General features: G+C 51.6%; 2 protein-coding genes across 5 annotated transcripts in view; one reads left to right on the top strand and one right to left on the bottom strand.

Annotated features, from left to right (window-relative positions):
- The first annotated feature begins 2,827 nt into the window (after positions 1–2,827).
- LOC141733457 (uncharacterized) lies at positions 2,828–11,978 on the top strand. 3 transcript variants are annotated; one of them, XM_074563822.1, is made up of 5 exons: positions 2,828–2,926; positions 3,656–3,773; positions 7,605–7,758; positions 7,882–8,003; positions 9,937–11,978. In XM_074563822.1, the coding sequence occupies exons 2-5, from the start codon at positions 3,769–3,771 to the stop codon at positions 10,592–10,594; spliced, it is 939 nt and encodes a 312-aa protein (XP_074419923.1). In that variant the 5' UTR covers positions 2,828–2,926; positions 3,656–3,768; the 3' UTR covers positions 10,595–11,978. The 3 variants fall into 3 exon arrangements, 1 of the variants encoding a protein (XP_074419923.1); XR_012584297.1 differs by lacking the exons at positions 3,656–3,773; positions 9,937–11,978 and having other exon boundaries at positions 2,832–2,926; positions 7,882–9,123; XR_012584298.1 differs by lacking the exons at positions 3,656–3,773; positions 9,937–11,978 and having other exon boundaries at positions 2,841–2,896; positions 7,882–9,123.
- Positions 11,979–13,137: 1,159 nt separating this feature from the next.
- The window catches only part of GFPT1 (glutamine--fructose-6-phosphate transaminase 1), a 47,271-nt gene continuing 34,806 nt past the window's right edge, over positions 13,138–25,602 (bottom strand). The window contains exon 19 of one of the 2 annotated variants that reach the window (XM_074563821.1): positions 13,138–13,518. In XM_074563821.1, coding sequence (XP_074419922.1) covers positions 13,489–13,518 — 30 coding nt within the window. In that variant the 3' untranslated portion in view covers positions 13,138–13,488. Of the gene's footprint in view, positions 13,519–21,101; positions 25,387–25,602 lie in introns of those variants that run through there. The other variant, XM_074563820.1, reaches the window with a different exon arrangement.

Genomic DNA, 25,602 nt, shown 5'->3' with positions numbered 1-25,602 from the left:
TACTCCGTGACTAAAACTAACTTCTTGCAGATGTACATAGAAATTTTCTTTCTCCCCAAACTAAGGGGAAAAAAAATCCCTACGGTATTGAAGAAGCAACATAAAACCTAGATCGGGCTAGAAAAATATAATTTTTAAATCTCCCCTATGAAATCATCCAGTTTAGGGATAAAAAACAAACTCCAAATTTTTTGTTGTACATATTGTTACTGCATGCTTACCATATGTTAGATGGAAGCATTTCCTATCCATTGTGGATAAAAGAACAGTTTTCAAGTTGTAGTAAATTATTATAAAGCCAATGACATTTCATGGCATGTTATCGTATCAAGCTGTGCTTGTTGTATTTGTTTTCTTTATGGTTGTATTGCTTTTTTATAAATGTACAAATATTTCCTGTAGTGACGAACACCTATTTCACATAGCATTAATTGGAGCACTGGAGCTACGCGCTCCCTCCATCCATTAGCAAAGAGTTTCGCGCGTCGATCCGAGTGGGATACGGCCAGAGCGCAGTGGGGAGAGACAAACGCAGCGGCTGCCGAAGCAGAACAGCCCTGCTGCTGCCAGGGCGCCGGCTTTGGTGGGCCCGTCCTAACGTTCTCAGCAGAACGAGAGCGGGTTTGGTGACGGATTTTGTACCCGGTCTTGGATTTAGGCTCAACCCACGTGTGGTTGCTAAAATGGCTTCCCAAAAGTAGCGCACTTGCTTTTGGAAATCATACGCCTTTTATGCCGACCCCTAAAGATTAATTTAGGAACTCAACATAAGGCAACCAAGAGTGAAAATTCGGTCCTGAATTTAAATCGGCTTCCCCTGACAATTAATGCTATGTAAATGAGGTTGAATTAGCTGGTGTACCATATACTGATGTATGGTACCCTATGTATCCTCTGTCTATACAACTTTCCTAGGAACACATTACACAGGCTATCGATCCACACTAGCCAATTTTGACGTAAACACTCGCTATCGATCAGAAGGAGTCGGGTGGCACTACATCTGCGCTGCCCTTCCTAAGGGCTTCGGCGGGTCTCACTGTTCACTGCTTGCACGTGCTCCTGCGTAGGCTGGTCTAAACAGCAACAGAGAGATGTCTGATGGCGTTAGAGAAACGGTCGTTTCATTTGCTCGGAATAGGTCACTTGATTACTCCCGTTGTTTTTCATTCGTGCAAAACTTTCTGTCGGCGTGTCTCGCAGCCTTAAAGGACCAAGCAGCTGCATTTGACAACCATCCCGATTTTATTTTATTTTTTTTTTTAATTGCTAATGTTACAAATTGTTGCTGGCTGTATTTTGAAGTGTTCACCCACATGGACTTTGCGGTCATCCGAATTCTCTCTCTTCTCTTTGGTGTGTGAAGGCATCTTCTGTCACTGTTTATTTTGGGGAAGGGGGGAGCGTCTGGCTTCGGAGAGCTCTGGCAGGATCCGAGGGGAGCCGGTCGGTAACATCGCCTTACGGGTGGTGCTGATGCAGCAAAGGAAAAGAAACGAGCCTTCTGTTTTGATGTTGAATTACGTTTCGTGAGTTCAGCCAGTGCTGTGCAATGATGTTTTACTCCCTCTGTTTGTTGCATGTGTCATTTGTTAAATTCAGTCATTACTCTTGCTGACCTTGATGTTATTATTAAAGAACTACACAAATTTGTGTCGGGCTCCGTAAGATTCATTGACGAGGCACAACGAAGTCGGAGGCAGGAGAATCCTGGGCAACAAGTTTCCTGATAAAACTGTCTTTCCGGCATCCTGGAGAACTCAGACTTGGTAATTTTCTTCCCGACAGCCCTGACACAAAAGCATATTTCATTCAGCACAGCCTGCGAGCCCAGGCTTTTCGACTTCCTCTGAAAACACGAGCCAGCCGTTTCCTCAGCACATCCAGCCTTGCGCGTCTAGGCCCAGTCGGGATTTTTCTTGCTGCATTTTATTTAAACCAAACTTGTAAACTAGAGGTGGGTCGATTCAGGCTGGACGTTGGGAAGAAGTTCTTCACCATGAGGGGGGGGAGACACTGGCACAGGTTGCCCAGAGAGGTGGTGGAAGCCCCATCCCTGGAGGTTCTTAAGGCCAGGCTGGATGGGGCTCTGAGCAACCTGATCTAGCGGGAGGTGTCCCTGCCCGTGGCAGGGGGGTTGGAACTAGATGAGCTTTAGGGTCCCTTCCAACCCTAACGATTCTATGATTCTAAATGCAAAGAAGGAAGCCACGGTACTCAACGCATCCTGCTCTCCTGCTCGGACAAAAGGTGCTTTTTAAAAACTATCACAGAAAAACGTAGGTGCTTTTTGCAGAAGGGGACGGGCGAAAAAAAAACCCGTGAGGAAAGTTAAACCTCAGCGTAGCCCAAACTCAGGAGAGCTGATGCAAACCTGTGGTGGGAGCTCTGGGTCCTTCAGGGCACGCGTTTGCACAGAAAAGCCAGCGTAGCCTTACATAAGGTCTCATCAGTACTTTGGGGAAAAAACCTGAGAAAACCACCACAACGAGCCCCAGGCAGGCTTGTTTGCCCTTTCAGTCAGGTGCTGGCCCCACCACCTCAGGACGCTCCGCTTCTCCGCCCAGGGAGCCCCATCATGGCAGACGGCATCGCCAGACATGCAACAAGACAACAGTGCCCAGAGGGAACATATTTTTTGGAGCAAAGCTGCTCCAAAGCAGGAGCACATGGACACAAGGCTGCTAAGTAGCCCTGAGCGTGTGGCTGCCCCCCCACCCCCCATCTTGGTCTTGATCCTAATTAGCCACGTGCCTCCCTCAACAAGCCCCACCTGGGAGCAGGTCTGGGCTCTAGAGCCGGGGCTGCTGAGGGAGGGAATGGGGGGTTTGAGTGGCTGGGGACAGAGCACCTTGGGAGCCAGCTTGTCGGCAGAGCGGGGAAGTGAAGGAGATGGGTACGTACAGCAGCTGGAAGAAGCCAAACTGTGAGTCCCGGCTGGGCTGTTTCCAGCATCTTCTTTTATTTTGGGGTTGAAGCTGGGGGGGCTGCTCACAGGGCTCTCTTTGGGATGAACCTGGCTTGTTCCTCCAGAGGTTTGTCTGGATTCGGGCAGCTGAGGAGTTCCTCGCTTGGCAGGGAACGAAATTGCTGGTTCTTTCTAATTCTGGCAGAGAAATCCCCTTCTGAGTCACAGATGGGGCTTTTGTAGGGGGGCTGAGGGGAACACCAGCGGGACCCAAAGCATAGCAGGATCCTCTTTTTGTTGTTAGCGTCGCTGGAGAGTGTAATGCACCTTTTTTGAAGAAACAGCTATAAAATAACTCGTAAAAAATAACACAAGCAACAGAATAAATCACGTTGGACGCCGGTAGTGGCTGAAAGTCTGTAGCACATTGCCAGAACAAACTTCTTAAGATTATTTAAATATCTCTTAAGACTTAAATCCTTTCAAAGGTCCTTCTTGCTAGCAGGGGAAGGTAAAATATCTTTGAAAGGCCCAGAGCGCCAGGGAAGGTGTTTTCTCACGCCGCTGGGTCAGCGTAGATGTCGCCCAAAGTAACGTGTCCCTGACGGTGAGGGACCGTCCCCTCCACCGAGGGCACCGACGCTGGACGTGGCCCGGAGCTGTAGCTGGTGCTGTGCTGCCTTTGGCTGCTGCCTCGTCCCGTCTCACCGGCTGACCGTGCCACAGCCTCAACGGGAATTTTTCTAGTTCTTCACAGACATTAAATCGTGGGGCCTTTTCCAGAACTGGAGGAATTAATAGGCACGGAGAAACTGCAGCAGGCAAAAATACCACAGAGAGTGGAAAACTGAACTGAGCAGATGAGGTAACTTTTACTTGCAAGAGAGCTGGGGGTTTCTGTGTTCCACTTTCCATTCCCACTTAAAATGCTTCCTGGCGTATCCGTGGGGCCTGCTGCTGCCTGCCTCTGGGTGTGAATGTCTTCAGCTGCTTCTAGAAGGTGCTTAGTGCTTTATTTCTTCTTGCATGTGAGATCTTGTGGGCTCTCTACACCCAGGGCTCACTGGTAGACGACCAGGAATGGGGGTGTCAGGATCCTTTTTTCTAAATATTTCGTACTCAATGGAAAGTCTCTCTGGGAAAGTAAAAGCCGGGCAGAAATAGAGTATGTCTGCATTCCTTAAATCTGTTTTTGGGGATGGGTGACCTGTGAAATATGAGCCTTGGGAAGGCTTGTCTGCCCGTCAGCATTGCCCTGTAACACCCTGTCTTGCCATTGCCCTGACCTGTGTAGGCAAACATCGAACTGCTTTGAAGAAAAGCTGAGAAAAATCCTCTGGGAAAGTGAGATTTTTTGACTCATCTTGGCTCTGCAGTGCCTAAGTTCAGATAAAATTAAAATGCCTCCAGAGCTCCAGACCGGACTGAGGGGGTACGGCTGAGGAGAATGCTGGGTTTGTTTCCCGGGTTTCAGTTAAGGTAGGGCTCCCGAGCACCCTGGTGGGCTGCGATATTATCGTTTGCGAGTGAAAATTAGAAATCGGTGTTCCTTTTCTTCTACTTCTGGTTTGGCCCCGATGCTCAAATCCTTACCCGTGCTGTAGGCGTGGGGTGGGATCGGAGCCAGGGTTGGGGAGTCGCCGGAGCAGGGTCAGGGATCAAGCCGAAGCGTTGGCAAAGGGGCACGTACGTCCTGGGGGCAGCAAAGGGGCAGTGGCTGCGGGTTTGGGAAGAGCCCCTGCTGCTAACGGAGCCCGATTCCAGGTTTGCCTCTGCTCCTGGGAGACTCTGGCAAATCCTGCCTGCGCTCGGGGGGGCTGCTGGGGGTGTTTCACAGGGTGCAGCTAATAGAGACATCGCGGGTTTGGATGGTTCCTTCATCGTTCGTGGCTGAGCAGCGCGCCTCACCCTCCCTGTGCCGAATGGCACAGCAGGCTCTCCCTCCGGTAACTACGGCAACGGCAGATGTGGAAAAAATATTAGGAATGGATCGAAGATATTTTTAGCTGTCTCTGATGCAGCGCAGCGTCAGGGAGCCAGCATGAGATACACGGGCGGCATTTCCATTGACTGCCAGGAAAAAAGCCCACAGGACAGAACTTGGGAATTGCTATTTCGACGTGATACAGTGTGAATTTGGTGGTAGTTACTTTTTGGGGGGGGGGTAAAACTAGTGTCGTTCTATGTGTGTGTGATACACTGTTGGCTTAAAGTAATAGCAATTACAGATGCCTATTTCACGGGCTGTCATGGAAACTGGAGAGATTTGCAGTTGCTAAAAATGTATTGAAATAACTGTAGTAGCATCAGACAGTTTCTTGTTTGGTTTTTTTTTAACAGTGCAGCCCAGAAGGTCAAATTCTGAAGTCATTCTCACTTGTCTGCCTCTGACTCTGTTCCCGTCTGGGCAGGGACATGCATGGCTTGGTCCGGGGTGCTCCTCCAGCCTGCTGGAGATAATCCGCTGAAAATAAGCGCCTCAGAGTGGCTTACAAAATAAAATAAGCATTTTGTATTTTTTATTTTTGGTTAGAGAAGGATGTGGAGGTAAATAACCTGTCAAGGATCAAAGAGGTAGTTGTTGGCAGAACTATTCCTTGCGTCTTGGGCCAGCAGACTCCTATGACACTAGCGTGTCCTCAAAACACGGCAGCAAACCATTGTTTTCTTCTTTTCAGTTGTAGGAGATCTTATAAGCTGCTTTTTTAGGAGACCGAGTCGTTTGCATTGACCCAAATAATGCAGTGAATCAGAAATGTGATTATAATTCTTGACCGTGACACCGGGTGAACTGAGAGTACACGTGGCACCATCAATCTTCAGAGGCAAAAAAACCCCAAAGTCCTCGGTGATTTTGTTCCCTGTCCCCATTCCCTTTAGAGAGCGACGGGGCTTCCCTGGCTGAGGTCAGTGACGTTATGAAATCGGGTTCCTGCGCAGTTTCCTTCTCTGTGCGCAAACCAGTCCGGAGGTGCATCCACAGTAGGAGAAACCATTTATATCCAATGGCTGGTGGTGCCACCCAGCTCCCGGACAGCAGGAACCCGTGCGACCCAAGGGGCAGTCCCGCATGGATAGTGCCACGTCCCCGGGGTGTGGGGAAAAGCCAGATTTGGAGGACTGGATTCCCTCTTTAGAGGAAGCTCCTGGAGCAGAGTTGGTGGCACTCGTTGTTTCAGAAATAAAATTGGAGCTCGGGTGACTGGAATAACAGGTTACAAGGAGAGCTGCCTTCTTTTAATAGTTAAAACCTGGCCATTTGCTACCTCACAAGCTGTTTACATGTTCCTTCGGCATCTGTGGTTAATGACTTGAACCAGGTGTTGCACATGTTCGTGCTGCTGACCCCTGCTCTGGTGATGGCTTTGTGCAAGAGCCTGGGCATCCCCCACGGTGCCCGTGTCCTTCAGCCTTGCAGTAGGACCTGGGGCCGGGGTCCTGCTTTGGGCCGTGCCCTGTAGCTCGATCTCGGGTCTGTTGCTGTTCTATTAGGGCTGGCGCGACTGCGTAGTTTTGGGGGCTTTTTTGAAAAAGAAACCCAGGATTAGTTCCTGTTAACAGATTGCTGGTTCTTTAAATATCCCGACGTTCTCTCGAGCAGGCAGGGGAAAGTTTAGGTAATGCTGCAAATATGGAGGTAACTCTAGCTACTTATCTGAGGCCAAATTGGCAAGGCTTTAAAGAGTGCCCATTATAAATGGAAGCCATCAGAGATAGTGACTAAGAAGGCCCCGCTCCGGCCCCTGATCGTGACGGGATGCTATCAGTACCCCGTCCCGTCTTGTTTCCGTGCAAGGGCTGAGCAGACAAAGGAGTTCCCTGTGCAGGGCTGTTCTGTCTGACATGTGGGAACAAATGAAAGGCAAATGTTAAAGGGGAGTTGAGGGCTTGGGTTTTCTTCCCAAAGCCAAAAGCTTTTCAGACATTCCTGGGAAGCATCTCGGAAACGGGAGGATCAGTGTCAGTAACCGTATCCTATGACCTGAAGATCCTCTGCAAACCGTGAAAACTCCCCAAACTTCTTAGCGGTCTGGGAGACAGTGTGAAGCGATGGTACAGCCGTAGCTTGATGCACGTGTGTGTAATGGATGTAACTGAGTCTCATTTCACCACGCACCGGCGCGGGCCGTGGCGCTGTGCCCTGTTACAGTGTGGGTGGGAGATGCCACAGCAGCAGCTGGAGCCTTGCGGAGGTGCTGTTTGTCCTCCAGGTAGCGTTGATGTGTGTTTGGGAGGTTGGTAGGGTAGGACTTGGCCAAGACATGCGCTCCAGGATTTAGGCCTTGATCTATAGGATGCCTTAGAAGGGAATCTGGCTCCCCTTGCAAAACGACTTTTGATTTTTCTCTTGGCAAGAGCTTCCCTTTGTCTCCAGTTATATTGATCTCATGCCTGTTCCAGCTGTGACTCCATAGCCATGCTTAGAGCTTTCCAAGCCTGGCCTTCAATAACAAACTTCCTCATAAACCAGACAGGCCTCATGTGTCGTATATACCAGACAGCCGAGAGAAGCACGCGCGTGAATGCCAGAGAAATGCCACGTTCGCTTTGTGCCATCCATCTTTTCCGAAGGAGCTGCTGCGGGCGGGCCGTAAGCAGCAACAGAGCGGTTCTGAGCCTCGTGTTTCTCCCCTCCTCTTGCAGCAGCGGTGGCTCTTGACCTCCAGAGTGAGAGGGGTTTCTCTGTGATGTTTAGGGAAGTCAGAAAGCACCGTGGAAGTACGGAGGGACTCCACGCGGCCTGCGCTGTGCCCCGCTGGGAGATGGATAGGAGGGATCTGCGAATACATTGGAGTGCGGCAGAATACAGTAGCAGCACACGTATGTTCCTGGAGCCTATGGCCCTGGATGTAAGTACCCTGAGTGGCCGGGTGGAATAAATCAGAGGGTTCCTGCGTCATTGTCTGTGCCTTTTTCTAGCACGAATTTTCCTGTTTTCTTGATTTATTTTTTTTTTGCATCCCCACCTCCAGAAGGGGCAGAGTGACACGACTCTTGACCGTAGAGGTCACCCGTCCCGTGCTGATGCAGGTGTCTGCGTTGCGATGAGCTGGAGAGGAGAAGGGGCTTGTGTGTGGCGAAGGCTGCCAATGCCGTAAGTGCTGGGGCATCCTGCCCCTCGCTGGTCTGCGGGGATTTTTGCCTGAGTAAGGACTGTAGGACTTGGCCTTTGCTTTACGCCCCTTCGAAACGGTTTCTTACTGAAACAATTTGGCTGAAACAGACACCAGCTGAGGCCAAGTGCTGGACCACCCAGGCCACCGGCCTAATCCACTTGTGGCACATTTTTACATTCCCACAACATAAAGTTAAATAAATAAGAAACAGACCAGAATGTGAGAAACAAAAAAGAAGGCACGAACTGCTGGAAACTCGCCAGACAATCCATTGATTCAGTAGGATGAATGCAGATCTTGACCAGAACAGTAAGTAGGGAGCCCACTAGCCCGCTTTGGTGTCAGCAGGCGAAGGTCATGGGAACATAATAATCTAGATTTAGAGAAAGAACCGCACCGTTGCAAACACTGTCACTTCAGAGCACCAGCAGCAGAAAAGCTCTGAAAGCCAGTCGGGGGGGAAACCAGTTTAGACAAATCTCTGCCTAGGATTGCCAAGGAGGAAGGAAAACTTCCCTGTGGCTCCGAAGGTCGGTGGTGAGCCGGGGCCAAGCACACGCGGGAGACGGGGCGGCAGTTCCCCGGTGCGGAGCTGCAAAACCTGCTGTTGGTGCCCACCGATATTTTGCCGGGTAGAGCTGTCTGCACAGAGGCAGGATTTTTTTTCTTGGAGATCATCTTGTCTTGTCTGTGTTTGCAGGGAGGGGAATGCTGATAGAAGCCAAAGGGAAACGTTTTCATTTCCCTAAAAAGTAATTTCAATTTGGGCTTTAACAGGTGAGCTTTACTTGTTTCATTTGTTTAAAAACAACAACGTCTAAAAAAGAATACCTACTGAAAACTGTGGTTTGGCCAAAAATGAAAAATAAACCTTTTTTATTCTTTTTACTAGGGGCCTTTCTAAGGTTGAATGTATTTTTTTTTTAAACTGACCAATGTTTCTGCAGCCTCTAATGCACGTGTCTAAAACCAGTCAGACTTGGCAGAGCCAAGTAATTTTCGTAGAGCCACGTTGGTCCCTCTCCAGGGGGGAGCTTCCAGAAGGCTCATCTGGTGGGTGCTCATGGCTGGAGGCTGTGGGATAGTTTCTCTGAGTGGTTCCCCCACCAGTTAGAACCATAGAGTGGGAAGGGACCTCTGGAGATCACCCCGTCCAACCCCCGGCCAGAGCAGGGTCGCCCAGAGCAGGTGGCACAGGGACGCCTCCAGGTGGGTTTGGAATGTCTCCAGGGTTGGAGACTCCCCCACCTCTCTGGGCAGCCTGTGCCAGGGCTCTGCCACCCTCACAGCAAAGAAGTTCCTCCTCGTCTTGAGATGGAACTTCCCACGGTCAAGTTTGTGCCCGTTACCCCTTGTCCTGTCTCTGGGCACCACTGAGAAGAGCCTGGCCCCGTCCTCCTGACACCCCCCCTTGAAGTATTGATCAGCGTTGATAAGATCCCCCCTCAGCTGTCTTTTTTCCAGACTGAAGAGACCCAAATCCCTCAGCCTTTCCTCATCAGAGCGATGTTCGAGTCCCCTCCTCATCTTGGTGGCCCTTTGCTGTCCCCTCTCCAGCAGTTCCCTGTCCTTGAACAGTTAGGCCAGTGACAACTGGGGACAACTGTGTGTTGTGCAATGGTGTGCTCCTCCTGCAATGGGGATGGGAAGTTTGCTGCCACCACGAGGGGTCCTGGTTCTTGATTCACCCCTGCCTGCGAATAAAATCAGTTCAGGTACTAAATAAGTTTAGTGCAATCCTCTTTTAAATAATTCTGAGCTAAAACAAGCACAGAATTGTTTTTAGGTTTGTCTGGATTGTTTTAATCACAGGCAGCGTGTCCGTGTGCAGGAGACCCTGCCTGGAAAGGGAAGGCTGCAGTGAGCCACGGGACGATGTTACTTTTCCTCCGCTCCACGCCTTGTTTGCAGGAACACGCGTGTGCCCGCAGACACGCCATGGGGAGTCAACTCGTGCCAACCCCTCCTGGGCTTGCTGAGTTTGCACAGACCTTGGCGAGAGAGGGATTTCACCACCGTCAGGAGGAGACTGTGGCAACCAGGGATGGGGACCCCGGCTCCCAGCAGGTACCTGCCGCAGGCTGCTGTAGGAGAAGGACACAAACCGCACCAGAGAGCAGTAAACGGGTCGTGTCCTTCGCACTCGATACACCAATCCTCTCCCCTCCTCTTCCCATGTATTTCCTGTGCAAAAATTCCCGACTTCTTTTTTAACTCCCTTTCTGCCGTCGTTGGAATACGATTTAATCGCAGCCAACTCTGCCGGGGAGGCGGCTGGTTGGGAGTCGTTAGCAACGGTGATGTGCGTCGGTCCGTTGGCAGCCAGCTCGGTGATAAATCACTTCACTGGAAGCTCAGGATGTTGGGTTGTGTTTTGGGGTTTGTTGTTTTGTTTTGTTTTGTTTTTTTTTTCCCCCTCCACCTCCCTTTGTGTAGAAGAAAAGGCATGAAAGAGATGAGCTGTGCTGAAAGCCATTTCCACGCTCGCCCTCGGAAAGGTTTGCGGCTGGGGGTGGGATACTCTTTGTGTGCTGGCAAGTTCAAGATGCTGCGGTTTGCTAATGCATAAATACTGCAGGATTTCACAGTTGCTCCCCATGTGCCAGGGAAGTCGGGGATGTGTTCAAGCGGTTGGAGAAGTTTAGAGGATCTTTAGGACGTAAAAGAGAAGGGGATGTTGTCCCGAGGAGCGATGCCTTGCGCAGCCGCCCCAGCGCGCAGCAGGAGCGGATCTGCTGGTGATGCCGCAGACAAACCGGTGCGGGAGGGGTTCAGGCAGTCTCGGGACACGCTTCCGCATGGATGGTGCTTCAGTTTTGTGGGGAACACCAAGGGTTTTCCCAGCTTTGCTTTGTCAGTCTAATTTAGGCCAGTACAGCTTGGAAACATTTTTGCTCTGTATTAATTTTTTTTGAAATGCATTTCAATCAGAGGAAGAGATTTGTACTGGATCCAGCCCAGAGTGTCTGTGAGCGAGCGTCTCGTGCGACGGTGACCAACGCAAGCAAGCGGAGTGCAGTTCGGCTGGTTTATTTCGGCCTTTGCGCCTTCGTTTTGAAAACAGTGTAAGGCAGAGGGGACAAATTTACTTTCACGCACGCACAACTGTCTTTTATTATCGTAAAATGTGGTTCTGGCAAACAGCAGCCATGCTCTCGTTCAGAGGGCAGGAAAAGCGAGGGTATTCCAGGGCTGTGCCCGAGCGGGAGCACCCTGCCCTGGGTTAGGAGCAAGCGTTTGATTTGCGGGTGGCATTAGGTGGCATGGTGACCCCGGGCTTGGAGGCACGAGATCTCTTCCAGTCCCACATCCCCCCTGCACGGCCCGTTCCGAAGCTTGCTGGAGCAACTGGAAGGATTTCCCCCTTTCTGCCGTGTCCCACGTCAGACCCCGGGTGTCTGTGCTGCCGCTGGGTGCCCGTGCAAATTACTGATCTGAGTCGGGCGGAAACCCCATCCGCTGTCTTCAGATTTACCTCCGCAATGCTGCGGGAGTTAATATTTCCTCTTGTGGGCAATAGGCTGCCCGCTGCTAAAGAACGAGCTTTGTCCGCGTGTCTTTTCATTTTACCCTTCGTCTGGAGGCACAACCGCCCGTGCGGCGTCCTGGCCCAGGCCGGTCAAAATGGTCTGGGTTAGCGTAAACATTTTGGGGTGTTCATTTGTTGTATTTTAGATTTATTCCCCCCCACACACACACTCTCTCTAGGTCATATCGATTGAATTGGTGTAAGGCCTGATTTATAACTTAAACGGCCCTTGTGCCAGGGGTTTTCCGTACTCTCCGGAGCACTGGTGTTGATAGACTGGAGGGAGCCGAGCGTGCCGGGGCCTGGCAGCTGGCTGGGCGCTCCCAGCTTTTTCCACACATTTCCCAGGTGCTCCCAGGAAAATGGGGACACCGGTAAATTCTGCTGACAACACATTGCAGTGCTGGGGGCGGTGGCAGGTCCTGCGTAGGCCCATGGACAGCCTTGGGCACGGCCATGCCACCCCCCTCTCTCTCACGGCATTACCAGAGGTCTGTTGAAGCTTTGGTGACTGGGCGTCTTGGGTTGTGTTTAAAAGCAGAAAAGATTGATCTTTCACTCCAAAAGGCTGTGGGCGGACGGAGGCAAGTGAAGGTTCCCAAACTTACTGCCTCAAAATGTTGTAGTTGGAAAAGCTGGCCTCGACTATTGCCTTATATTGCACCAACACCTCCTCCGCTTCCTCGCGTTATCGAAGCTCAAAGCACTTTGCGAGAGTTTCGGTCCTGAACGGCACCTGTGTGAACATGGCGCGCGCAAAATGCTGGTGATTGCCACGGCTGAACGATCTGGGGGGTTGTTTCTGGGGCAATAACTGCCAGGCAGTGACGATCTCTGACCTGTGACCAAGGACCAAGTGGGACTTGGGGTTATTCTTGGGCTGACTTGGTGCTTGATGCCTTCAGGAATTCCTACCCCGCTGGGTTTATAGCAGTGAGACCTTTATGCCTCTGCAAGTCAGACCCCTCACCTCTTCCCAGCCGTGTCCTCAGCCTGTCCGTGGCGATGGCCACTGTAAGCAATGTTCCTCACCGGGCCAAGAGGTGCTTCTTGACATCCCGGCCCCACAGTGTTACCACCAAGCCACCGCTCCTCTGCATCTCCTACGGGCTTTTTTTTAGTTTTCTAATCTAATCATAGGGAAGGTGGTGGCTTTTCTCTGCTCCCAGGAGCTTGCCATAGACATTTCAGCAGGTCTGGGGAGAGAATTTGGCTAGCTGTCCTTGTCTGCGTGGGACTGGCGTGTTAAACATATGAAGCAAGATGCAGGGCTGTCCGGCTGGGCTCTTGTGACAAAACCATCACAAGGACTAAAGGCCCAGCCTTCCCGTGCTCTCTATGTAAGACACATCCTCGCCATGCTACGTGCAGGCTAGAAATTCAAGTCAAAGTGACGCAGACTTCAGCCATCAAAACTGTCACTGAACAGGGAAAGGAGGGCGAGTGGGAGGGAGTCACGAACTTGGCTTTGTTTCTTAGGCTGCAGAAGCCAAGGAGGGAATAATCCATCCAAGAAGAAAGACAAACTGGCATCTCCAAAGCAGGAATGCTCTGCTTTTGGCATTTGCTTTAAAAATCAAGACATCTTTGGAGACTTTTATTGTTTAAAACCTAAAAGCAAGGCAAGAACTGCAGTGCAAAATGCAACCAGCCAATAGAGTAATCTGGTGACCGTCACTCCAGGGGGTTCTTCTGTGCCTTACTCGGTGCAAAACACTCAAATCTCGGGCTGCCAGCCTGTGCCGCGCAGAGCAGACAGGACCTGACTGATGCTCGTGGCTGCCCGGGAGGGCCCTGGGGTGTGGGCAGAGAAGGTGGTGGCCCAGGGACGTTGTTTTGGGTGCAGGTCACCCCTCTGGCTCCTTCTCCTGGAGGTTCTCGGACGGCTGCACGGGCGGCGAGTTGCTCACAGAGTGGCGAAGCGGCGGTGGCCTTCAGTCTCTGGAGGCGGCAATGCGGTCCACCTGCAAAAAGGACAGGCAGCCGTGAAAAGAGCAGCCCTTAGAGCAGGGAGGTGCGGCCGCGCTTCGACACCGGCCGCGGTGAGGAGCGCGGATCTGGCACCCAGAAATGGGGCCGCTGCTGTGGACAGCTGGTGGTTCAGCCCGGTCGGCTGCGGAAGAAGTAGCGTGGGGGTTGAAAAAACCCCAGACATAAGGGTATCTGCTTTCCCGCGGTGTTAATTCTGGGCTTAAACAAAGGAGGGCTTTGTGCGTGCAGGATAACCATCCAGACTCGATGGGATTACTCGCTGTAACTGAGATAGTACAGGAAAAACTCAGCCTGAGGAGGGGGTTAATCCTTGCTCTCAAGGGATGTGTGATGTATTGGAGCTTCGCTTCTCTTTCTCACCTATCTGTTAACGACTACGGGGGCTAACGCTACCTCCTCTGCACCTTTGGGACCGTAGCGGGAGTTTGCAAGCAGCTGTGTAGCCCTAGGGGGAAATGGGGTGTTTTTGTGAATCAGCGACTGTATTTTTGGGATACTGAGATGCAGTGGCTGTCGAAACACGCCGGGCAGGCTGGAAATCGGGTCATTTTCTGCAAATCCAGCGCTGAAACTGGTCTGGTCTTGGCTGGCGTTTCTCCGTGAAACGGCCCTGCACTGGGCCGCTTGTAAAACTTGTGGCTCTGGAGGGACCAAGGGTCCGGGGCGTGAGCTCCCGAACTCATTTGAGTTTGGTACCGGCGGCGTAATGAGCAGCGTCAGCTACAGGCTCTGTGGCCGGTTGAATGCTGCCTTGAAACTGCCCGTGGGTCACGCAGGACCCCTCGCTTTGGGCTTTTCTACCTGTTTCCATTCTGGGAAGCAGCATCCACCCAGGCTACGTGGTCTTAGGAGCAGCTGTAGTTCTTCCTTTAATTTTTCCAGCCATAGAATAACGGCAGGTATTTCCCTTTGGAACAGGACTTTATGTATATAGCGCTTTCCATACACCGTAGTCACTGGAACAAGCAGAACATGTCAAAGAGCGCAGCGTTCCCAGGCTGGTGAGCCTTTCTCCCAACTGAACGTTTCACTGCTTGTTCCTACCGATGAGAAAAGTGTTTCTTAGTTGATGTTTCCATGGTGTTAAAGCCCAGGTCTCGCTGCAGTTCTCTTTTTTTTTTTTTTTCCTACGTGAATAGCAACCACCCACATCTACTCAAGAACAGTTTTTCTCAGAGCTGTGACCAGTGTACCTCCAGTTATCCACAACTCCCTGGCTGCCGGCCTGCTACAAACCAGCTGGTCGCATCCAGCTGGTGCATTAAATTGAAGACAGCTACAAATAAATTACTTGCTTTATTGCTTTTCCGCGTAGGCATTGGCCACGATACCACTTGGGGCACGTGGGAACCCAAACGGGAGGGGTAAAGCGATGAGGTACAGGACGCTCCTTAGAGAGACGTGACAGATTTTAAGCCGCAACCGGTTTAAGAGCAAGTTTGAGCTCTCGCTTTGTCCCGCCGGCTCCCCGGGAGCCGTGCCTTCCGTTCGGTGGCACCTCACACTGCCCGGAGTGACTGAACACGAACCTTCCGAGCTACGTTAGGGGGAGGAAGGACAGATGTCCTTTTCTGCAATCCAGCGGTGCCTAGAGAAGGGATGGTTGCCCCCAGGCCCCCGCCTCCTTCCCCTTTGAGGGCGCTCCCCAAACCAATTCCTGCCTGCTCTCAGCTAGGCTAGCAGAGCCCGGCATGAAGCTTGGGATCGTGACGAGCCCTTCTTCCCGGCTGGCAGCACCCGGGGGCGGGGGGGAGGCAAATGGCTTCAGTCCCTCCTGATCCCTACCCTCCTGATCCCTACCCCAACTCTCGTGCCCATACAGCCCCACGGCAAAAACTGCTTCCTAACGCCGGCTGCTCGGCTCGCGAGCACGTGCCTTTCTGGGTTAGCTCACGTTGGCCTCAGGACCCACTTGCCTCCTGCCTTACATGGACGTGGCCCTGCAGGGACAGTCCTCGCGGCAATTAATTCATCCTACGTTGTAAGCCCCGTCATGAGCCCTCCCCGCAGGCTGTCTGCCAGTTATGCCAAGGGAGGTGACGGGGCTGCTCTGTAGGCTCAGGCCTGTGGAGAAGAGGGGGATGAGGACTGCCGTTCTCCTGTAGCGACACAATCAGCGAGGGCCGTAACACACGTTCACCAGGTCACCAAAACCTGCGGCTCCTGGCGGTGCGGTTCTGTTGGGAGTTTTTCCTGGGTGTGTAATTCCCAGCTTTGTGCAACTCTGAAACCCCCCTAAATTCCACCTGGCGACAGCCGGCACCACAGGCTCGGTATTACATTGCCGGGGAGGTCGCCCTCCGAACGTCAACATCCTGCCTTGGCACGGGGCACATGGGTCTTGAGTTTTCCCAGCGTGGACCAGTTGGGGCGCTTTGGATAGAAGAGATTTTTGATTTTGAGCAGTGTTTCTGGCTGGGCTTGGAAAAAGCACGCCTTCCGGAGCATAGGAGATGCCACAAAAAAATGCGAGCAGGAATGCGAGTCCCTGCCACAGTTTACAGCAGAGCCGTCCAGCCGATGACCACAGGGGCCATTCTGTCTGTTCTGGTGGCCCTCTTGCCCTGGTGGGGCTGCGAGTGCTGGAGAGGAGGTTTTGTAGCTCAGACCAGGATTTCCCAGCGTGGTGTGCCAGCAGCCATGCGCTGATAGCCCTGAAGGGCGGCTTTGGTTACGAAACCGACTTCCACGCGCATCCTCAGCGTCTGCCAACGTGCCGTGAGTCATCCTGTGCAGGCAGGCAGCGTCTCGCCCAGTACTGGGTGCTAGAAAGCATCCGCTTGTGAGCTTGGGGAAGGCTTGTTCGAGTGGCCCCTGGCATCAGAAGGGAGGAGAGGCGCCGTCTCCTTCCTAGCGGTGACCCTCTGGTGCGTGTGGTGCCACCGAAGTGGAGAGGCCGCTGGAGCGTGCCGTCCCCCGCAGCGCTTTTGTGTCCCATGCCTTGCTCTCCCGGGGATGCAGAAAGCTCTCGAGGTGGAGCTGGCACGTCCAGTGCCAGCCTGCTCCAGCCGGGAGGCTCCGGCGCATCCCCTGCCCCTGGAACGCGCCGTCTCATCTAGTCTAGGTTAATTCCGGGCAGAGATGGAAATGAGAGGAGCGGGGAGGTTTTAGCTGCATCCCATGCAGGCTTGCTGATTGTTCCCTTTAGCGGGAGCTGCAGCATCGTTTTGGTACAGCCTGTGCAGGGTAATTTTCTCCTTCGTAAGGTCTTTGGGTGCCCTCCTACCACTCGGAATGAGCTGGCCGGGCCCGCCGTGCTGCCACCCATCCTGCACGTGGTCCACGTGTATCTCCCGATGCTCGGGAGCCCCTGGGAGCCTAACTGGCTCTGAGCTGGGGTGGTGTCGGGAGCGTCTCCAGTGCGTCTGGGCTCACCGCCGCTTTTAGGATCCCGTGTGCAAGTAATGCTGCCGCTGGCTGTCCAGACACGGGCTAGCGGCTTGTTTGTTTAAACTTGTTTCCATAGGAATTTGTAAGGACCATGGGAACATATTTTATTTGACCTAAACAATAAAGAATGAGACTGAGGAAGGGGGAAGGAGTCCTGTCACGTCTGATTTGTGGGGATGATTTTTCTCTTAGGCTGGGTAACCTCTTCAGCACTGAATGGACCATCTTGGCAAGTTAGCTTGCTGCTTTTCTCCTTTGTTTTTTTTTCAAAGGCCTGCAATTTATTCCAATCAGTTGATAAATGCATGGAAATAGGTCAGAAACAGCCTCTTTTTAAGCACACAGGGCAGCTTTTGGGTCAGGCTTGCAGTAATGCAGAAACCCCGCTTTCGCGTCTGAGCCAGATTGTCCAAGGTCAAGCGCCGCCGGCTGCGCCTCCGATGGCAGCAAACGATCTCGCTGTCTCCGCCGTCTCTCTCCCTCCGAGTCTGACGGTGCCACTAGCGCCGTGCCTCTCGCTGCTCTGGGGGAGGACAGTGATGCTCTCCTGCCTGGTAAATGAAACGCGTCAGGCTGTGCAGAGCGACCTGGGCCGCGGGGGTGCTGTCGGTCCTCTGCTGGGAAGGTCGGGGTGGCCTCGGGGGGCGCCGTGGGCAGGGGGTCGTAGCAGAGGCGGGCGATGAAGCCGAGCTGTTGCGGGGTGGTGATTGTTGGACCTTCCCAGCTGTAGGAGCTGGAAATGTGGCGAGTCAGAGGTGGATGTAGTAGCAGCAAGGGGGCGCGGGAAGAGCAGCCCAGCAAAGCGGGGGTGTGCGCAACGGGGGAAGGCAGCTGCTCAAAGTGGAACCCGCCAGGATGCTCCACCGAGAGGAATTCCCAACCCCATACGGTGTTTTTTAGTGTTCCCCAGGAAGGCCCGCCAGCTGTCGCTAAAGCGAAGGCCCGTAAATCCTCCTCGTTAATGCTCTGAATGCCACGGGGTGCTGCTCTGGCGCCGCACGGCCATGCGGTGGGTCCGGCAAAAACCACCAGGAGCTCAGGACCCACAAAGCTCAGCAGGTTGGGCTGACACTTGGGAACGGTGTTGTGTCCCCGTCCCCCCCCCCGCCCCGAATGCTTTCTGCTCTCTAGGGCTGGTCTCTGGACAGTGTAGGGATCATTCGTTCCCTTTGCGCATCTTCGCAGCACCACGAGGACTGTGGCTGCCTGCTTTCTTATGGGGGAGGGAAAAAGAGAGAACGGCTTTTACCTCTTTCTGAGGTGGGGTGAGGGACGGACACTGTTCTCAAACCGAGAAGCGCCGCGCGCAAACACCAGCCTGCCCTGCAGAGATCGGGCGCGGGGGTGAGAACGGCTCCACTCCTCCTCCTCGTTTCCGTGAAATAGCACCCTGGAAACTGGGAGCCAGTTTTACAGGCAAAACATCCCCTCCGTCTTCTGCCCGAAAGCGTTGCCGCGTACGCTTTTCTCGCCAAACTTGTCCGTGGCCAAAAGGGGTCTGGGGCAAGAATTCCCCGCAGCCTGCCCCACGGACTGCCGCTTCCCCATTTAGCATCTTACGGGGGGACCTGGGAAGCGGCTTTTTTTTGTGGGGGCAGGTGCCATTTTTCTAGTCCCAGGTGTACGTGGGTGTTTTCTGGGCAAGCAGTTGCCGTACGGGGACGCGGGTGTGCTCTGCAGTGGTGAAAAACCCTTTGCCAGAGAGAGGAAAAGAACACAGCGTGGAATAAACTCCGCTCCCGGGGTCTCGGCTCTATGCACAGCACTCCTGCAAGGGTGAGCGCTGCTTTAGAGCAGAAAAGGTAAATGTAGGTAAATTAAAGAAACTTGCAAGACTGCGTGTAGTCGGCAGGTTGGGGCTCAGCACTGGAGCTGTGCGAACGCCCACACCGTGGCAGCACGCGAAGGGCAGGCGTCAGGGCACGGGTTGCTCTGGAGGGGCCGAGGGGCGCTTCGGAGCGGACGATAGAGTCTGATTTATTCCAACCAAATGCTTATGCCCTTCTGTAAATCTCACGCAGCTTCTGGGAGCTCATTTCTCTCCAAATGTCGTATTGTATGAGACCAAGTCTGCGTGGGATTGAAGAGCTTCTGTGCAAAGGGCCTGCAGGTCCTTGTCTTACTGCTTTTAGCCTCACTGGGGTTTAAGGAAAGGGCTTTTTTTTGCAACCAGAGCTCAGGACCGACTTGCTAAAGACCCTGGGTGTGTCCCTTTGCATTTGTCTTCCCACTGCCGTTTTTATTAGCTTAAATTAAAGGTGCTGTATAATGTGCGTGGCGGAGATGGAGGAATGAGAAAATCGGAGCGCTGGCAGTGCCTCGCGGAACCCGTTAGGATACAGCTCCCTCGCTCTGCAGTGCAGGACTCGGAATGGATTAAAGAAAGGGGGGGGGGTGTCCCCTGTCCCCTCCCCGGTGTCACTGGAAATGCAGACAGCCCCACGACGGCAGCGGATGAGCATCTCCGCTCCCTGCGGCGTGTACCCGAGGGGAGTCGTGAGCTAAAGGGGAGGCTGAGGGTGGTGCAGCCCTGGATTCGCTTCGGGAAGGTTCTGCACGCAGCCAGCTTTCCGGGCTGGTTCGGTGCAGCATTCCCAGCTCCTCTAGTGTCCAGAGCAGATGTGACCTACAGCTACGACAATGAAAGCCTACAGCTTTGAGCCGTTTGACCCGGTTTTGTTTACGGCTGTAACACAAGCCAGAACTGCTGTGTTTCTGCAGATCTGAGCAAGCAGAAATGGACAGTTTTGCTCCCGGCATCTGTGTAGGCACCAACTTTTATTGTGATAGTAAGGACATATGTGCATTGTTTCAAGGCAGTAAGCCTTAAAAAGTAGCCTTGTGACCTTTTCCCAGGGGTGCTTGTGGAGGAAGGTGGTGTGGTTTAACCCCAGCTGGCAGCCAGAACCGCGCAGCCACTCGCTCGCTGCCCCCGGTTGCGATAGGGGACAGAATCAGAAGAGCGAAACTGAGGGGAAAAAAAACGTGTGGGTTGAGCTAAAGACAGTTTAATAAGTAGAGCAAAAGCCGTGCACGCAAGCAAAGCAAGGAATTAGTTCATCGTTCCCCCCGGGCAGGCAGGTTTTCAGCCATCCCCAGGAAAGCCGGGCTCCATCACGCGTAACAGTGACTTGGGAAGACAAACACCGTAACTCCGAACGTCCCCCTGGCTTCCTCCCCCAGCTTTACACACGTCATATGGTGTGGGCCAGCCCTTTGGTCAGTTGGGGGTCCATTCTCCCGGCTCCTTGTGCCCCCCAGCCCTCGACGGCAGGGCCGTGTGGGGAGCAGGAAAGGCCTTAAGAGCTCAGCAACAACTGAGACCACCCATGTGCTGTCACACTATTCCCCTCCCAAAGCCGAAAATACGGCACTACGCCAGCTGCTAGCAAAAAAAGTTAACTCCAGCCCAGGTGAAACCACGCCGGAGACGTACTTGTGAGAAGAGCAAGTCCAAGCTGCTCGCTTGATCTAGGAAAAGAGACGCGCGTGCTGGACGTTCATCCCCCGGAGAGGTGAAGGTCCCTGAGGAAATTAATCCATGAATGGTTGCGACTGGAGGAGGGGGTGGAATCCCAACCCGTCTTTTGTCATTGTGGGTTTCGCTTACAACATTATCCAGGCATTTTTTTTTTTTTTCCGACATGAACAACCTCTAAGCCCCCAGCTGGTGTCTTACGAGAACGCGTGCGCGCTTCGTTGTGCTAGCTCAGCGCCCGCGTCCCAGCCCTCCACTGCCGGGTCTGCAGAGCAGCCCGTCTGCCAGGTACCCAAAACAGGTTTCCTTCTTGAAAAGGAAACCGCGAGTTTCAAAAGATGCGGAATGCGTGTAATATTTGCTAAGCATGGGGTCATGTACAGGCTGTGCTGACTGCGGTTTTGTCTCGCCTGCTGATAGAAAAGAGGGAGTTAAATGAGAATTAAGGTATGGAAGGCAATACCGACTGTTCTGCCTCAGGGGTGTTTATGGGCTTCTGTCTTGGTTAGCGGCAAAATCACGGTTAGGAAAGGGCAGTTGAAATATATTCTGTCATCTCAGACATGAAAAAAAAGCCTGGGCAGTCAGGAGAGAGGCGAGTTAAGCCCTGCGTTTCTCTGCTTTGTACATACTGCCCTTAGGGGTTACTATTCTTAAACGGATTTAACTAAAGACCAGTAATTCCACTTGTTTAATGTCGGGCACTTGATTTTATTCAAAGGGCGAGATACAAAAAAAGTAAGCAAAAAGACAAAACCCAAATTGTAAAACGCTACAGACAAAAGTAAGACATCTTCTGCGTACGGCACACAACAGGAAACAAGGTACAGACTGGTCCCCACACACCAAGCCAGCTGGATATGTACAGGCAGAGGCAAATGGGTCTGGAAGGGAAGAAACGGTGGTATTTGCCACTTCAAATGTCTATTTACATAAACTGAATTGAAGGCAAATAGTTTTCTTTCCTCTCATTCAAACCAAATGCTTCTTTGTTTCTTCTTCCTGTTCCTGACGTAGAGGAGGGACTCCGTGCTTTGAGGCAAGTTTGGTACGTTCAGGTAGGATCTAAAATTAGCCACAGCTAAACACTGACGTGCTACTTCACGCGCTGAAATCTCAGTCCCTCCCTCCCTCTGCCACACTGCCGCCAGGTGACTCGCAGCGTCAGGGACTAGTGACAGCTAACGAGGAGAAAAGCCGAATTTTGCACCAACTTGTTGGTCATCTTTATGCCTGCAGATGTTTCCAGCGGCAGCTTAACCAAACCCGGTGGGTCTCAGCTAGTCGTAAGGCTCCCGAGCAGGATTACGTGTGGCGTCACATCCCCGAGCTCCCTCCCCCTTGACTCCGAAAGGGCCTGTGTGAACTTGCCGGCTCTTTCAGCACAGAGGGGTTGAGGCTTCCCAAACAAGAGCGTCAAGGCAGACTCGTCGCTGGAAGGGCGTCCCCGTGGTGACGGTATGTAATTACCCTCAAGTCGGTACGACCACGCTAAGAAGGAGATGGCATTTGCCCTGTCATCGCTCCGCCTTACGCCTTAGACAGTACTTGCTCACCTGGCAAATTTGGGAAAGAACTGTCTACGGCCTTTCTTCAGTAGAGCCGGGAGGGAAAGCCCTTCTGACTGAAGTGTATTCCGTGTACACTTTCCTCTAGTGTGTCAAATAACCCTACTAGTGGTGCGGACTTTGAGATCAGCATGTGCTGAGCCTGAAGTTCTCCGGTCTTCAGTAACTAAAACACCCTGAGAACCTACGGGCGCGCGCTTCCCTTTAATCCTCTGTAGACACAGGTGAGGAAAACGGTTAGTGAAACCAAAATCAATTCTGACAAAAGTACGCAGTACTAGGCAGCTGCTGTTCCAAATGGCGAAGGCCTTGATCTGTATTTACCTGTGGCTCAATTTTAGTGACAGGGCTACTGAATTTTTAAAACGCCTCAATCAGGAAGGAGGGAATTTTACTGGCTCAGTAAGCAAAACATTCATTTTGGAGAGCAGAAGACTGACTGGCTGTTAATAAATATCACAAGACACTCTAAAAGTTTTCTAAGGAAAAAGAGAAACATCATCTCTTCATCAAAATGCAACACATCTAGACAAAATGAGGTAAGGAAAGCTAAGAGGAGTCCTTTATACATTCGCACTTCACACAGACGTGGCAATTAACGACGAGATGCTTAACGGATTCCCTACCATGCTCATCAGAGAAATTCTTCATAGCAAGCGTGCTCCACAGCATCCTCGGATGTTGAGCACTACGACATCCGACAGCCTAGTTGCAAGCAGCGACTAAACCTCTGCGTTGGGAGGCCGAGTTTTACACACTGCAGGCAGCTGGCTGGCAGCTTGCCCAACGCAGGGGGCGACCGCTACCTTTCCTTCTGACAAACGGAAGCAGCTGTCGTGAGTTTTAATGCCTTAAATTACAAAGAATAAGGATTTGTCTATCACAGCATAAAACCAAATAGCTCAGCGATAGCTGTACAGTTACACCCGACACGAGAGGGTCGGACTTACATTTCTAACTTAGACTCCTGTTCTTTGGTCCTCTTTGTATACAACTTTCATAAATATTTAACAGCCTGCACTATCGAACTTCTACTGAGCAGGGATTCCTACCATCCTGTTTGCGAGGAGACTCGGTAAACTAGGGGACGATCGTCTCTACGGGGCTAGATAAAAGCAACACTTACTGCTTTCCTTCCAGTGGAATAGGAGAAAAAGGTCTTAAAACAATTCTCTTGCAGGGGTCTTTCGCATTCGATCCCACGCTAATGAGGCCGTAGGATGTGATACTGCAAGTCCTTGTGCTGGGGGGGGGATACAAGAGGGGGTCCCTGCCTTCGTTCCACCCCTCCACGTGAAAGGTTTGCACTTTCTGCTTTTAAGTGAGCTGAGTGGGAGGAGGGGGAGGAAGAGGAACTGTCTCCAACTTGTTGACATTGAACACACATTGTTTTTTTTTCCTAAGGACAAGTATCGTCTTCAAATGGAGCAGGGAAGGCTACTGGTCATGTTTAGGCAGAGGCATATAACTGTTACGAGTCAGTGCCTCATAAGCAAATGCTGTATAAATAAAACGCAATATTTACTACTTTGTTCTTAAATAGACACTGTGGCAGCACAACGCGTCCATAAACTCATAGTCTGAATGCAATGTATTAATGAACAGACAGGTATTGGTTTTGAGAAGCTGTTTCCAGGCTTGCAGCACTTCATTCTCCTAATAAAACTAAGCCTTGAGCTGATCGATACTGAATTGAAGTTAAATAGTTACTGCATTTTTATATAAAAGTAGAATTGCTGCAGACGCCGTCTTTGGAAACGCCTCAGTCGGAGCAGTCGCCCGCCGTTGTGCGAGGCAGCCTGGAGTCCCGCTGCCTGGGAAGAGCCACGACCAGCCCCCCTGGGCGAGCAGAGCGGGGCTTCCACGGGCAGTGGACAGGCCCCGGCACCGCGTCTCTCTCTTACGGCAATTCTTCAGGGGCAGCAAGTGACCTGGCACAGTCACCGGCACCTGGCAACGCGCTGCTTTACGCCTCGTGGCGTGTTTGTCTTCATGGTGCGTGCGTTAATTCACAACCCATGGGGCTGGTAAGGAATTCACCTTTTTGCATGCGGAAATACACAGCTAACTGCCCTTTAATGACTTTGAAAAAGTCAGCGTTAAGTCTTGAAGGTGTATTTTCTGTGTAATTTCTGATTCTCCGCGAGCTTGTTATAAAACTGTTACCAAGGTATGTATTTCTGCTGTGTCTATCACGCCTTTTTTTATCCCCTCCAATTCCAAACCCGCTGAATTTGACACAAATCCCATACAACCTGCTCCTAAATAAACTGGAGGCCACGCTTTCATTAAGGGCTTTTGGCTAACGCGGTAAAGCCTCAGAAAGGGAGCTTTAGTGCCAGCTCTCTGATGGGGAGACAGAAGGCAGAAACCTTCTGCTGTACGCTCAGACTTCTAAGCGACCTGCGGCAGCATAAAGCTCATTCCGTAGGACGTGTTTTTAATGCACAGTGCTCACTTCAAGGGCAGGAAAAAAAAAATCCTCACCAGGGGAAGACTTCTACTTGTTTTAGAAAAAAAAAAAAAAAAAAAAAAAGCCTCAACACCAACAACAAAACCCCAGCACAAACTGAGCGGACGGTTCACGCTCGTCTTTCTTTTCCCCCCGCTTTGGGACGCTTCCTTCCCGAGTCAGCCACCGCGTCCATTCCCACTTGAAGGCGTGAGCGAGTTCCGCCGTCCTCACGGGCGCAGCTACAGGTACGTGCTGGTGTTACGCAGCGCCTTGCGGCCCAGCGAGTCCACGCGATTGTCACTTGCTAGGTATTTGGCATAGATAAAATCCTTCTGAAGCAACGTTATTTCCTTAGCACGGTTGCCCTGTGCCTAAAGGCTGTGACAGGTCAGTTGGATTCCCTTTTGTAGATGAGGCAGACACTGACCCCAAATGCTTGTTTACGGTTTTCTTCACTGTTAAAAATATCTGCGCAAGCATGACCAGTAACAGCTCTTGTTCCAGTTGTATATCCTGGTATCCTGCTTCGCTGCCTGAGAGCATGACAGGTAATTAATTCAATGGTTTCTTATCAAAAATTGGAATGAGCCACACTGGATAAGAAACAACGACATATCTTAAAGGAAAGTGGAGGGCCCCTTACCTAGAAGACTCAGTAATCTTTAAAGAAAACCATTTAATATCTTTCATGGAAGTCTATTGTTCAAAAAACCCCAAAGCTATTGACATAGCACGTGGAATCAATTTGACAATCACTAATGTAATGGAATTACGGTGATCTTATACACAAACAATGATTCACCAAAATAAGATTTACCTAGGGGACTTTAAAATCAAGTTATTTTGGTACCAAAAAAAAGTCTTTCATTTAATTCCCCTTTGCCCCTATGATTCAGATGATCTTTCACTCTACAGTTACGGCCTTGGCCAGATTTCTTGGAAAATCAACCTGCAGAGAGGGAGGAGAAAGAACACGCTTGTGAGTATTTACACACTTTCTTTGTTTATGGATAACTTTGTAATGGTGGAACGTTTGTTCTGCATTTAAACTGAAAACGACTGAACATGTTTTTGTGTTAATTTCGGATAACCGGTGCACAAAAAGTCCATAAACCTCAATTGTTACGACTCCTCTGTCAAGAACTAAGGAGTTAGTCCCTTTAGT

This window comes from Larus michahellis, chromosome 20 (assembly GCF_964199755.1).
Source record: "Larus michahellis chromosome 20, bLarMic1.1, whole genome shotgun sequence".
NCBI classification, from domain to species: domain Eukaryota; kingdom Metazoa; phylum Chordata; class Aves; order Charadriiformes; family Laridae; genus Larus; species Larus michahellis.
The sequence above is the reverse complement of the archived record's forward strand: the minus strand, read 5'-3'. Positions and strand labels throughout refer to the sequence as shown.